The following is a 12753-nucleotide window of genomic DNA, read 5'->3' as shown; positions in this document are numbered from 1 at the left end:
AGGATTCAGAGCCTCTCGAGTTGCAATTACAGTTGTGAGCTGCGTTTGGTTGGGTGCTGAGTCTTCTGCAAACCATCTCTCTAGCCCATGCACTCATTTTTAAGGCTGCAGTATACCAGGATGATGACACTGTGCAACCCACCCTTGAGAAAGATCCCTTTGGTTTGAAGTAACTGCTAGGTTTGAAGTACTCTGTAACAGTTTTTAATGTATCCATCTTAAAAACAAATTCACATGGAAACAAAAAGACTTCTAGATTCTTAACTGAAATACTTGCATGACTATTCAACTCAAAACCTCCAGAAAAAGGGAAATTTGTCCGTGGGCTGGTCTGTTTGTTTGTTTGTTTTCATGTATTTAAATAAGTAACTTGGTCCACAACAGGGAGGAGGCAGAAATCAAAGGCGTGATTGTGCTAGATCCTTCTCTGTGGCCATTATCCAGCAGGGTTCTCAGCAGGCTGCAGTTGGAAGGAAAAGATCCAAGTTCTGCTTCAAGCTCAGACTAAAGAGCTTGCTCAGCACCCTGCTCACATTGTGCTATTCGTATTCACAACTTGAAAGTCTTTGGGTAGTAAATTATAGGCAGTGACCTCAGTCTTCCGGGATATTCTCAGATTATACGAAGCACCCCTCTGACTTGCTTATGAAGGGGGGAGTGTTTATCGTGGCTTTCCCTTTTCTTGAAAGACTCCCAGAACATCAAGATCCTCAGGTACAAATGAGATCCAAGAAAGAATGTCACGAAAGTGCACTATTTTTCCTACTTGGTTGGAAGAAAAACAAAAAAAAAACTGAATATTTCTGATGAGGACTCTCACTCTAAGAGGGACAATGGGTTGGGTTAATTTCTTTTTTCTTTTTCTTCTTCTTTTCTGTCTCACCGTATGTGAGAGTGGGGTTTTATGCACAATGTATTTGAAATAATATTCATGCAATTTCCCAATCAAAAGACATCTGTGGAGCTGAGAAGCAAGAGCATCAGAAGAATGTCAACACTGATCAATAAAGGCAGGTCTTTATAGGGTTTAATAGAATTATATCTTTTGATTATAATAGAATGATATAGGTTTAATAGAATTATACCTTTTGAGTATATAGCAGAAAGTGATTTTTGGAGCAGATACTGCAAAAGAATCACAAATCAAAATTAGACAAGATTACCCATTTCTCCTTGACAAGTTCACGGGTAGAGAGGACATTTAGTCCTTGAGGTACAACCATGCTTATCGTCCAGCAATCCTGCAATCCGGCCGGACTCGGACGCAGAAACAGACCCAGGACTGCGGCATGGAAAATACGCGAGCATTCCCTGTCTCCCCCTCCCCCGCTCCGTTCCCGCGGGATTGGAGTAGCGCCGGGTCGCTGACGCCATCCACACGCCTCTGGTTTGCATGGAGCATGCGCCTCCTCCTCATTTCCTCTCCTGGAGCTAGTGGAGTAAAGCTACGCCCAGGCCCGCGTCCGCAGGCGGCGCAGGAACTTCAGCACCCGCGGGGCGGACAGCGCCCGCCGCACCTGCTCACCTGCTCCGGGGGCCCAAAGAGCCCGCATCCTCCAGCCAGATCCTGTCCCTTCCCGCACCCAGGCTCCAGTCCCTTCCAGCGTCTTACTCCCCTTCTCATTCATAACAAAAGCTACAGCTCAGGGGCCCATCGCCAACCTCTTTCAAGCAGAGCGCAGAGGAGCAAGAAAGAATGGGGTTCCTTTGGACCGGCTCTTGGATACTGGTGTTAGTGCTCAACAGCGGCCCAATTCAAGCTTTTCCCAAGCCGGAAGGCAGCCAAGGTATGTGGACATTGCTCTGCTTTATAGTTCTCTTTCCTTTGGCCCAGCAAAGGTAAAGCTTGCTTGATGTGACCCGTGAGCTTAAATCGCCCTGCCTAGTTTTTCTAAGCAGATTGTATCCGTAGCTATTGACAGAATCGTTTTGACTTTAGAGAACGGAGATGGCTTTTTCTTTCTCCTTCACTTTTAAAATAATAGAACGATAATATGGTCCTATTTTGAAAAGAGAAGCAAGTACCTGTTCTTAAAGTGGCTAAGATTTCCCCTCATTATATTTGCAGGATATGATGTACCAGCAATGATAATTCAAATAGCCTATTTCCAATTGAAAAGAGCTAATAAGCCAAGAATAAGAACTATATGTTAAATTTCTGATCAGAAAATAAAAGTGTGATTGCATTTAATTCAGGATATACAGTAATATAATAGACACACCATCTTTGATATTCACCATGTATACAATTGATAAACTTTGCTAATATAAATTTTATTTTATAACCATCCAAAATTATTTCTCAAAAAAATCTTTTTTCATTGTGTTTTTTGTTTTAATAAGAAACATACTTGACCACCCAAGCACACATTAAATTTATATTCATGTGTATTTATTCTAGACAAATCCGTGCATAACAGAGAATTAAGTGCAGAAAGACCTTTGAATGAACAGGTAGGTCGGACGTAAAAGTATAATTCCTATGTTATCTTATTCTTTCTTGTTACTTATTGTGGTTTCCATGTGATAGTTTAGCTATTTACATTTATAAACTCCAAGACGTGATAGTAAATTAACAAAAATAAAGACGATAAATCTGGTTCCAATAATTCTGTGTTCTCGCGATTAGCATGGAGACTGAGGCATGGTGATCAATACCACAGCCACTCTTAGAAGTGTGTACGTGGCCTGTTTTGGTTCGTTTGGACCAGAGTCTTGCTGGGCAGTATTTCTTCCGGCCTCTTCCTAAGTGCTGGGATGGTATGCTACCTCACCTGTCAATATCACAGGAAGAAAGGAATTAATTAATTAAAGCATATCAGCCCTTGGACTTGTCTCATTTAATCCTTACAGCAGTGCTTTCTGCTGCCTGCACTTTGCAAACAGAAGTCAGTCTCACAGAGAGTAAGTCATTTGGCTCCCATACTTGGTCAGCAGTGAAGCAATGGTTTAAACGCAGACCTGTCTCCTGTTTGTTTTGCAGATTGCCGAGGCAGAGGCAGACAAGATTAAAAAGGCACACCCTTCAGGTAAGAAAGAAACCATACTGCTGTTCAGTTAACCGTGTAGGTCACAGAATTCTAAACTAAAATGGATGTGTTGGGCTTGGAACTTTTCTTCCAGAAAGCAAGCCAAGTGAAAGCAACTTTTCTTCTGTCGATAACTTGAATCTGCTAAAGGCAATAGCGGAAAAGGAAACGGTTGGGAAAGAAGAACAATCCATAAGAAGTTCTCCGTTGGATAACAAGCTGAACGTGGAAGATGCTGACTCAACCAAAACTCGGAAACTGACGGATGAGTATGATTCCACCAAGAGTGGACTGGACCACAAGTTTCAAGGTAAAAGATATAGAAGATGCTTTTCCGCCTTTTCTTCTCATTTTGAGTATTTCATTACATATTAAGAAAAGGTCACATACTTTCAAGATGTGTATAATACACTTATAATCTTTCATTTTTCAAGTCCAAAGCTGAGGTGAAACCAGAATTTACTGATAATATACAAATCACAGAGTCGCTATTTTTTTTCCCTTTAAAGTTTCCTTTACTAAAACGGGTGTGGTGACTCAGGCCTGTAACCCGATCAACACTGGAGGAGCTGAAGCAAGAGACATTCAGTACATGGAGTACCAGGCCATCAGACCCTGACTCTGAAAAAGTGAGAAAGGTGGCCGGGTGGTTAGTTTTCTTTACCGATGCTTTAAAAAAAGATTTGAAAGACTGATATCTGCATCTTACATTTTTAATTCATTTTGCTGTTTCTGTTTAATTACTACTACAAATTAAAATATTATTTCCTCAAATAGTTTGACCAACTAAAATGCCCCCAATGGTAACATGTCCGCTCTTTAATTATTGAAAGTTTCCTCCTCTTGCCTTTGATCATCAAGCCAGTCCACATCTGCATTTGAACCCAGACTTCTTGGAGCTGTAGACCTACTTTCTTCCTACCTAACGTCTTGCTTTGGGGGTTTCAGATGCACTGAAAACTGAGCCTATCCCAGCATGAGCTCATGAGCTCTGTCCTCCCCACAAGTCCTCTTTAAGAGGGGGGGGAGGCAGCAGGGAGGTCAGTGACCAGAATATTGAATAAATAAATTAGAAATAAATAAGATTTTTCCTTAGGAAATAAGCTGCTACTTACCTTTTTTTTTTTTTTTTCCCCATGACAGAAATCTCGGATTAAACTATTTTTCTTTTTTTTTTCTTACCTCTTCAATTCTAATCTTCCACAGCTTACTCATTTTGTGTCTCATGTTACCTCCCAACTTTGTTTTTCTCCACAAACAAAAGACTACTGTTCTCACTCACCACCAGCTTTACCCAATACCCAATCATGTCTCACTTGAACCACAGCCAAATCTTTTACACATCTCCCAGCAACCGTTCCAGCTTCTGACAACCCATTCATGATGTGACGGCTGGAGTGGAGGGTTTAGTTTACAAATCTGACATATTGCAGTGTGTGTGTGCTGTTCTTTGTAGAGGGTGCTCAATATCAATATCAGGGCCTCGTGCGTGCTAGGAAACCACTGTACCACTGAGCTCAACCACAGAGCCCTTGAAGCTAAGATCTAAGCTAGTCTTAAACTCATGATCCTCCTGCCTCAGTTTTCTGACTGCTGGGATTGCAAACATATGCCGCCATGACCAGCATGCCCTGTTAGTTTTGTTCATTTGGATTGAGTCAAGGTCTTGCGTGCAGCTTGGGCTGGCCTGGATCTTAAGGTTCCCATGCCTCTGTATTCAGATGCTGTGCTTACAAGTATGCAATGAACATGTCTTCTTTATTTCCCATACATCTCTTTAATAGATTCTCCTTTCTCTTGGGACCAAATCCAAAATCCTGCCTACAGTCCCTGTCCTCAGAGTTACTGTCCAACACTCTTAGGTTAGTCTAGCACATGTGACCTAATAGACACCTTGCCCCTTGCCTTCACTGCACTTCTTGTAGTTTGGATTTTTATATTTGCTGTAGCCTCTTATGATTGTCTTTATCCACAACACAAAAACCTCACAAGCACAGAGGCCTATATTATGGCCAGTGCCTGAATAGTCTCTAGTTTGCTGTATGAGTCTATAGATGAGTGAGGAAGTGGGAGTGCGGGAAGGGATGAGTAAATTGGCCTACAGAGGCCTTGAAGGAGAGAATTTCAGTCTGCAGACCAGAGCTCAGAAGTGAGGACAGGCTTTTTTTCTCTGTCCTTGTTTTGTTTCGTGGCAATGAAAGAATTATGCTGATTATCTCTGGGGTGGGGATTCCCGGTTAAATGGGACTCTCACAGAACACCATGGTCTGAAGAGAGCTTAGAAGTGTGTTATATGTGTTGGGTGGATAGAAGCCATGATTTATGTTTTGCTTCCTGAGGAATCCAAATCTGGAATTCTACTTTTTAACCTACAGCATATGGGCCAGAAGCACAGACACTAGGCATAACCGCATCAAAAACAAGTTTAGTCACTCCAGTTAAACGGAACATTTAGTTTAATAAAGTATAAAAACAATGCAATGTTTGATTGACGTGATTACTCATACTGGCTGTAGGCGCCAGCAGAGACATGGATTTGTTTGTGACTTGACCACTAACCTGAGCAGCTACCTTCTAAATTATTCATTTTACTACCAACTCACAAGTTTTTGTCCATAGGGCTAGTCCTCATGGCTTTGAGCTTATGCTATGGTTTACTTTAGCTTTACTTGAGATCCTAGAAAAACTGAACCAAGGGTCTTAGAGAGAGTGTTTTATGGGTGAAGGTCTAGTCTCCTTTTGTAGTCTACAAATCCTACAGGCGGAGGGTTTGAACCCACAGAGTGTTTGAGTAGAACAGTGTAGATGTCATCCCAGAAGGCAGAGAAGGGGAGATTCTCTAAAAGGAAGATCCAAATGAAGAGCTTTTGCCAGTTTCTTCTAAATTACTCATGCTTTGGGCTTCTTTGTGTGTTCACTAGCAAAACACCAAAACAAAACAAAAAAAAACTCATGTAATTCTTATCTTACAATAATAATTTCAGTACATCCAGGGACCATGTTCAGCCCAATAATCATCACTCTACTAGTGTTTGGCAGATAGTAAGATTTAAATTCAATTTGACTGAAGAAATGCATTCTGGGTATTAAACGAAATGCTAGATACAGCCATCACCCTACTTCCGGTGTCTGGTACGTATGAAGACTTTAATTTTACCAGAGAAATGAACTCCAGGTATTAAATGAGATGCTAGAGATATCAGATGCTCATGGGGACATAATGACAAGGCACAGTCCTTTAATGTCTGTAGAGAACTCTGTAGCTGCCTAAAGGCTTAAAATATGAATCCATGCTGACTTCTCTCTGACTTCTTCTTCGCACAGGGAGCATAAAATACTCTTCTGTGCACAGCAGGAAAATCACCGTGAGGTATTCTGTTCATTTTCAAAGCACTTAGGAGAAACTAGTGGACGCTAAAGGCAGTGGCCAAATGCTTTACTCTTAACTGCAGCCAGCAAAGCTCCACTGTGGGAGACCTGAGTTCCGGGCTAAAGAGCCTGCAGAGGGGCAGCCGAAGAGGAAGGTACTTCTGAGTTACCAGCCTTCTCCCCATTGGGAAGTAAATGAGCTGAAAAACAGTCATCTGGGTTATTTTCCAGCTTCAGCAGGCAGCCAACATTCTTTCTTTCTCAGATCCTGAGGGACAAGTGCGGAGGGAAGTAAATTCTTCCACCTCTGCATAGACTATTCCCCAGCGCCTGACTTGCAACCCACAAATGGAAAATTCAGACCAAAGCGATAGAGAGGCCGTGATCCTGAGAAATAGAACTCAACTTACCACCAGCCAAGGGGGATCTAAATCTGTGATTCTTGTCATTCTGGCATTTGGGTCTCAAAAGCCTCATAGCTGAAAAAAAAAAAAAAAAAAAAAAGCAAGGCCTTTGTGCCCAATCACAGCTCATCATAATAAGCTTGTTTCCAAACGAGGGAGGAGTCTGTCTGAGGCTGCAGATGCCACCATCTCCACAGTCTAGAAGAAAGGCCACACTGTGGAAAAAAATTCGAGCCTCCAAGGGCCTTGGGAAAAAAAAGGCAGAATTGAGATAGAAATAAGTTGTTCTTTCTTTGAGTGAAAGTAATAAAAATTATTCACAGTGCTGGGTGTAATGTCATTCAATGTCAGCACTCTGGAGGCAGAAGCAGGCAGATCTCTGTGAGTACAAAGCCAACCTACCCAATGATACCCTTTCTCCAAAAAAATTTTTTTTTAAAAAAAGCATTATTCATAGCATATCTGGTGAGGAATTCATTTTCTACTTTCTACAAAAGATAATCACAGTCCCTTTAACTAAAAAAACTAATCCAAATCTGCTGTGCATTTTACAGTAGTGCATTCATCCACACGCGATTATATGACTCAAAGGGTGCAAAACGTCTCGTTTCATCTGCTCCTTATAACAGCTTCACGAAAGCAGCACTAAATAGGTGGCCTTGTTATTCGTATTCACTTGTTTTATTGCTTTGTTTTGTTTTTTTCAGTACTAGGGTTTTGCAATGCTAGGCTAAGCACTCTGCCACTACTAAGCAAACAACCCAACACCCTTATTCTGTATAGTGATCCGATGTCATATAAATAGCAAGAGATATCACTGGCATAAACTACCACTGATCTTTCCCATCTGCCTCTATGTGACGGAGAAAGGTAAACACTAAATTGAGTCTGCTCAATGTGGTAGATTCCCGGGATCCTTGTGAGGGCGGAACTGAGCTTCACAGGCCTCATCCTACTTCCTGTCATGTGTCATTGTCATTACCATTGCTGTTTATAGTTTGGGTTTGTTTTGTTTTCTTCGAGACAGGAGCTCCCTCTGTAGCCCAGGCTAGACTCGAAGTCAAGGAGATCCTCTTGCCTCAGGCTCCCAAGTGCGAGGATTGCAGGAGTGACCCATCACACTGAGCCCCTTTCCCTCCCTCAGGATGGTCCCTTGCTTTAGTCTGAGTCTATGCTGCATTCCAAGGAAAACTAAGGACATATATTTATAGGCCTCTATACGAGTATTTGCACTTCGTTTGTACAGATCTCTTGCCTTATATCAAAGTTTTGATTCCAAGCTCGTGAAATAAGTTCCCTTGTCTTTTGGCATTGTGGTTTATCACATTAAGTTTTGTTACGTAGAGCTTCTCTAGCAGACAGGCATGGCAGTCCACACCCATGAGGACTGCTCCAAGTTCCAGTCCAGCCAAGGTGACCTAGTAGGATGCTATCTCTAGATAGATGGGCGGCGAATTAATTAATTAAGTGTAATGAAAAAGCTAAGTATTTCAAAAGGGAGAGATTATAAAATGATGCGTGGACTAGATCTGTGCTCACCAAGATGTGAAGTTGTGCTTGCTCTCTCTAGATGACCCAGATGGCCTTCATCAACTGGACGGAACTCCTTTAACTGCTGAAGACATCGTCCATAAAATTGCCACAAGGATATATGAAGAGAACGACAGAGGAGTGTTTGACAAGATCGTTTCTAAGCTGCTGAATCTCGGCCTAGTAAGTGTTTGCTGTGTCCTAAGTCAAGCCTCATAATTAACGTAACCAAATGCTTCTGGTGCTTCCTAGTAGGCTCCCAAAACTTCCCTGCAGTTTTTCAGAAGAGCCAGATAAGTGCACACACCCATCACACAAGCTGTTTGAGAGTTGGATGAGCTGTGAAACTTGCCAAAGAATGTCTTATGCCCAGCTGGAAGTCAGGAAAGACTTCAGAGGAAGAGGTGTTGGAAATGAGCTTAGAAGGAAGTGCTATGGCCTGCTGGATATAACCAGCAGAGAACGAGGATGTGTATGGCAAAACCAGAAATAGCACGAGCAGAAACTTGCACTGTGTTTGAGGAACTCTGAGCAGTTGAATCAACCCCAGTCTCAGCTTGGCTGTTCAGCCCTGACACAACCCCCAACAAATTTTACCTTGGCTCTTGCTTTGCTTTATAGTAACAAGGGACATGTAACTGACCATGTGATCTACAGCTGTAGGACCAGCATCCCCTGCCCCCTCCCACTTACTCGCTAAGGAAGCATCCATAGGGTTTCAGAAAGTAGCATCTAGAGCTTGCATGAATAACCTAAAGACACTTCCTCCTGAAGTGCTGGGCAGTCTTGGTCACAGCCTACATAAGACAGGATTATCTGTTGCAAAGAGAAGTTTTCTTGATCAGGGTTGAAGACTGTACTTACCTGTGGGAATAAGGACAAATGTGTAGATTGTTGTTAGGGATGTGCTGGTTTAGTAAAGAAGTGAGTGTAGATTGTCCATGACTTCACTAGCACTGAGTAGCGAGGTTTCCAGCACCAGGCATGTCTTCACTTTCATTGAGCAGGCCTTATGTCTGATTAGAGAGCAGTTGGTTACGTGAAGGCATGTGTGCCACTACTGCATCTGTAGGGTAATCATGCCATGCTGTTCCTTGATGGAGTTCATAGAGTCCTAGGTGAGGAAGAATGTAGACAGCTTGGACTGTGAATGCTTACATAGTGCCTATGTGTTCAACTGGGATTTACATATGATCTTAACCAAAAGGACAAGAAGTGATTCAACTAGAGTTCAGATGTTTGTCTGTTTGCTTGTTTAATCCCAGGAATAGCAGTTATATATGCTTTGTCTCTCTATAACAGATCACTGAAAGCCAGGCACATACTCTGGAAGATGAAGTAGCAGAGGCCTTACAAAAATTGATTTCAAAAGAGGCCAGCAATTATGAGGAGGCCCCGGATAAACCTACAAGCAGGGCTGAGAGTCAGGATGGGAAAATACCGGAGAAAGTGGTACGTACATGTGTGTAAGGAATGTGTGCGTGACATGGGCAGGCACGTGTGTATGCTCTTGTGTCTCTGTACAATTAGTGCCTTGCCTGATGCCAGAGAATATTTGGAGAGTATAGCATGTTTAGCATACTGGAAACATGGATCATATGTTACAACTATCTATTCTGTGCCAGTGTTCTAGAACCAGTACTTCACAGGTTTTTTGATATTCAATTTCCATGAACAGTGAACGTTATCATATATTCCCAGTGCGTGTTTATGCCTGCACAGGCACACACACACACACACACACACACACACACACACACACACACTCACACGGAATTGGATAGATAAATCAGTCCTCTGCACAGCAGCCTCATACACCCACCCACCCCCATCTTATACCGTTCTTCTATTCTAGGCTGTGTTCTTCCACCTGCCCCATCTCCCTTTTTACTTGTTGAGAAGCCTGTCTATCACCTTTTATCTGGGCTAGCCATTTGTCTTAGTTAGGATTTCCTTTCTGTGGAGAGAAACCATAACCGTGGCAACTCTTGTAAAGAAAAACATTTCATTGGGGCTGGCTTACAGTTTAGTCCTTTATCATCATGGAGAGATGCATGACCAGGGAAACCAAGAGTTCTACATCTTGATCCACAAGACATCAGAAGGAGACTGTGTGTCACACTAGGTGTGGCTGGAGTATGAGAGACCTCAAAGTCCACCCCCACAGTTACACACTTCCTCCAACATGCCTAATCCAACCCGGACACCCTTCCTAATAGCACTGCTCACTAATGAGCAAGCCTTCAAATCTGCGAGCCTGTGGGACCCATTCCTATTCAAACCACCACACTTTCCACATTCATAAAAGAACAAATGTACACTTCCTAATAGTGCCACTCCCTATGGACCAAGAATTCTGACCCATGAGCCTATGGGAGCCATTGCTAGCCAAACCACCACACCATTCACCATAAGCTCCGGTTCCCAGACTCCTCTCTGCATTTTTCTCTTGGAATCAGCAAAGCTGCTGTGATCGTTCTCCCCTTCTTCAGTTCTCTTTATAATTCTGAAGAAATAACCCATAGGAGGATGTCAGGTTCCTTGCCTTGCCAGAGTACCCAGAGCTGGAACTCTCTCTTTGTCACTTCCAGCATCCTTTCCAATACAAAATAATGGTACACCGAGTATAATGTTTCTGTTGTTTGGTTTGGATTTTTCTTGGAAAGTGGTTGTTTCTATGAAAAAATCTGCCCTCTGGCTTCCTAAGTGCTAAATTATAGGTATGAAACACCACATGTATTATGGTAATGTTTGTATGGGTTCAGATGTGTGTGTGTGTGTGTGTGTGTGTGTGTGTGTGTGTGTGTGTGATATGTAGTTCAGAATAGCCTTGAACTTTCTGTATATCCCAAGTTGTCTTTGAACTCTAGATCAAATTCTTCTGTCCTCACCTCCCAGGTTCCCAAATGCTTGTATTAGTTACAGATGTAAACCACCAGGGCCAGAAAATAAAAATAGCTCTAGATCTCTGACGATAGCCTAGAGACTCTCCCTTTGTCTTCTTGATAACAATTCCTAGGAGCTGGCACCTATTCAAATATCTTTTAAGGATCCTACTTGCTCTTTAAAAAAGAATGCTTTCTCAGTTAGGGTTCCTATTACGGTGAGAAAATACAGCAGTAGTGAGCCATTCAAATTCTAACCACCACACTTTTCATATCCTTAAAAGAACAAATGTACAAGTCTGAACTGAAGCAGCTGTGGTGATTTTTAAGACCCTTCAGTGTTCATTCATTTATTAAATGTCTGTAGGCTTGGCTTGTGTGTTCATGCCATCTAAATGCACCAATGCAAATGAAATATTCTTTTAGAGTACCGAATGTAATGCTAAAAATGCCTTGCTCATTAAAAAACAAAAAAAAACAAAAACAAAAACAAACAAAAAAAAAAAAAAACCAGTCTCTGCTCCCACAAAAGCAAAGTCCCAGCAGAAGATATAAACTGCCTTCCAACAGTGGTCATTTTAAGGGCAACTAGATGAGGAAAAAACCCCTGTTCTACACGTAGGCTGAAAAGAAGGCTTCCCTAAGGAAGCAATTTGAGCTGAGAACTAAATGTCAAATAGGATTAACTTGTAAACAGGAGAGGCTACACGTGTGGAGTATCCAGGCAACTGAAACGAGGACTGGCGGCTGGCACAGAAAGAGAGTAGTGTTATGAGACTGAGGAGTTGACCCAGCCCAGACCCTGCCTAGCCATGTGTAGAGTCTGCCGCCTACTGTAAAAGCCAAGGGACCATACTGGAGGATTTTGCCTTCATCCACTTCCTTTTGCTACAACAGAATGAATACCAAGGACTGGATAATTCAGAACAAATAATAATAATAATAATAAAGAAATAGGAACAGGAAGGATGACTCCGCAGCTAAGAATATTGACTTCTCGTCCAGAAGATGCAGATTTAATTCCCAGAACCCGTGTAATGCCTCACAACTTTCTGTAATTCCGTTCTCAGGGGATTCAAGGTCCTCTTCCGACTTCCACCTTCATCACACACACGCATGGCACAGAGGCATGTGTGCAAGCAAAACACCCATACGCGTGAAAATAAATCTTTTTTAAGGGAAAAGAAATGTATTTAGCTCACAGCTTTGGAGGGTGGAAAGCTGGAGATGGGGCAGCTTCTGGTGAGACCATGTGTGGAGAGGAAAAAGTGAAGGACAACCACGTGTGTGTGTAAGAGGGAGAGGGGTGCCTCCCACCTTTTAACAGCTCACCCTCTCCCACACAATAGCTAGGCTGCTACATACAACTAGCCCAGTCTTGACAACTGTTAAGAGACACAGCCTGGCAGAGCTACCAACACCCCAAATCCTTTCAGCGAGAGGCTCCTCTCAGGTAAAACCAGATTCTTGACCACAGCTCAGAAAAGAATCCCAGGACAAACCAGGATGAGGCAAAGTCAGCAAATGTTGAAACAG

The 12753-nt window shown here is 42.4% G+C and overlaps 1 protein-coding gene across 3 annotated transcripts in view; it reads left to right on the top strand.

The window, feature by feature from the left end:
- Positions 1-1696: 1696 nt before the first annotated feature.
- The window catches only part of SCG3 (secretogranin III), a gene marked incomplete at both ends in the record, with an annotated part of 39812 nt that continues 28755 nt past the window's right edge, over positions 1697-12753 (top strand). For 2 of the 3 annotated variants that reach the window (XM_080934918.1, XM_080934917.1), the window contains 6 exons: positions 1697-1787; positions 2402-2454; positions 2984-3029; positions 3124-3339; positions 8373-8515; positions 9635-9784. In XM_080934918.1, coding sequence (XP_080791044.1) covers positions 1697-1787; positions 2402-2454; positions 2984-3029; positions 3124-3339; positions 8373-8515; positions 9635-9784 — 699 coding nt within the window. Of the gene's footprint in view, positions 1788-2401; positions 2455-2983; positions 3030-3123; positions 3340-8372; positions 8516-9634; positions 9795-12753 lie in introns of all 3 variants that reach the window. The other variant, XM_080934916.1, reaches the window with a different exon arrangement.

The sequence above is a fragment of the Micromys minutus genome (assembly GCF_963924665.1).
Source record: "Micromys minutus genome assembly, chromosome: 21".
NCBI classification, from domain to species: domain Eukaryota; kingdom Metazoa; phylum Chordata; class Mammalia; order Rodentia; family Muridae; genus Micromys; species Micromys minutus.
Note: the sequence above shows the minus strand (reverse complement) of the source record. Positions and strands in the feature narration are given on the sequence as shown.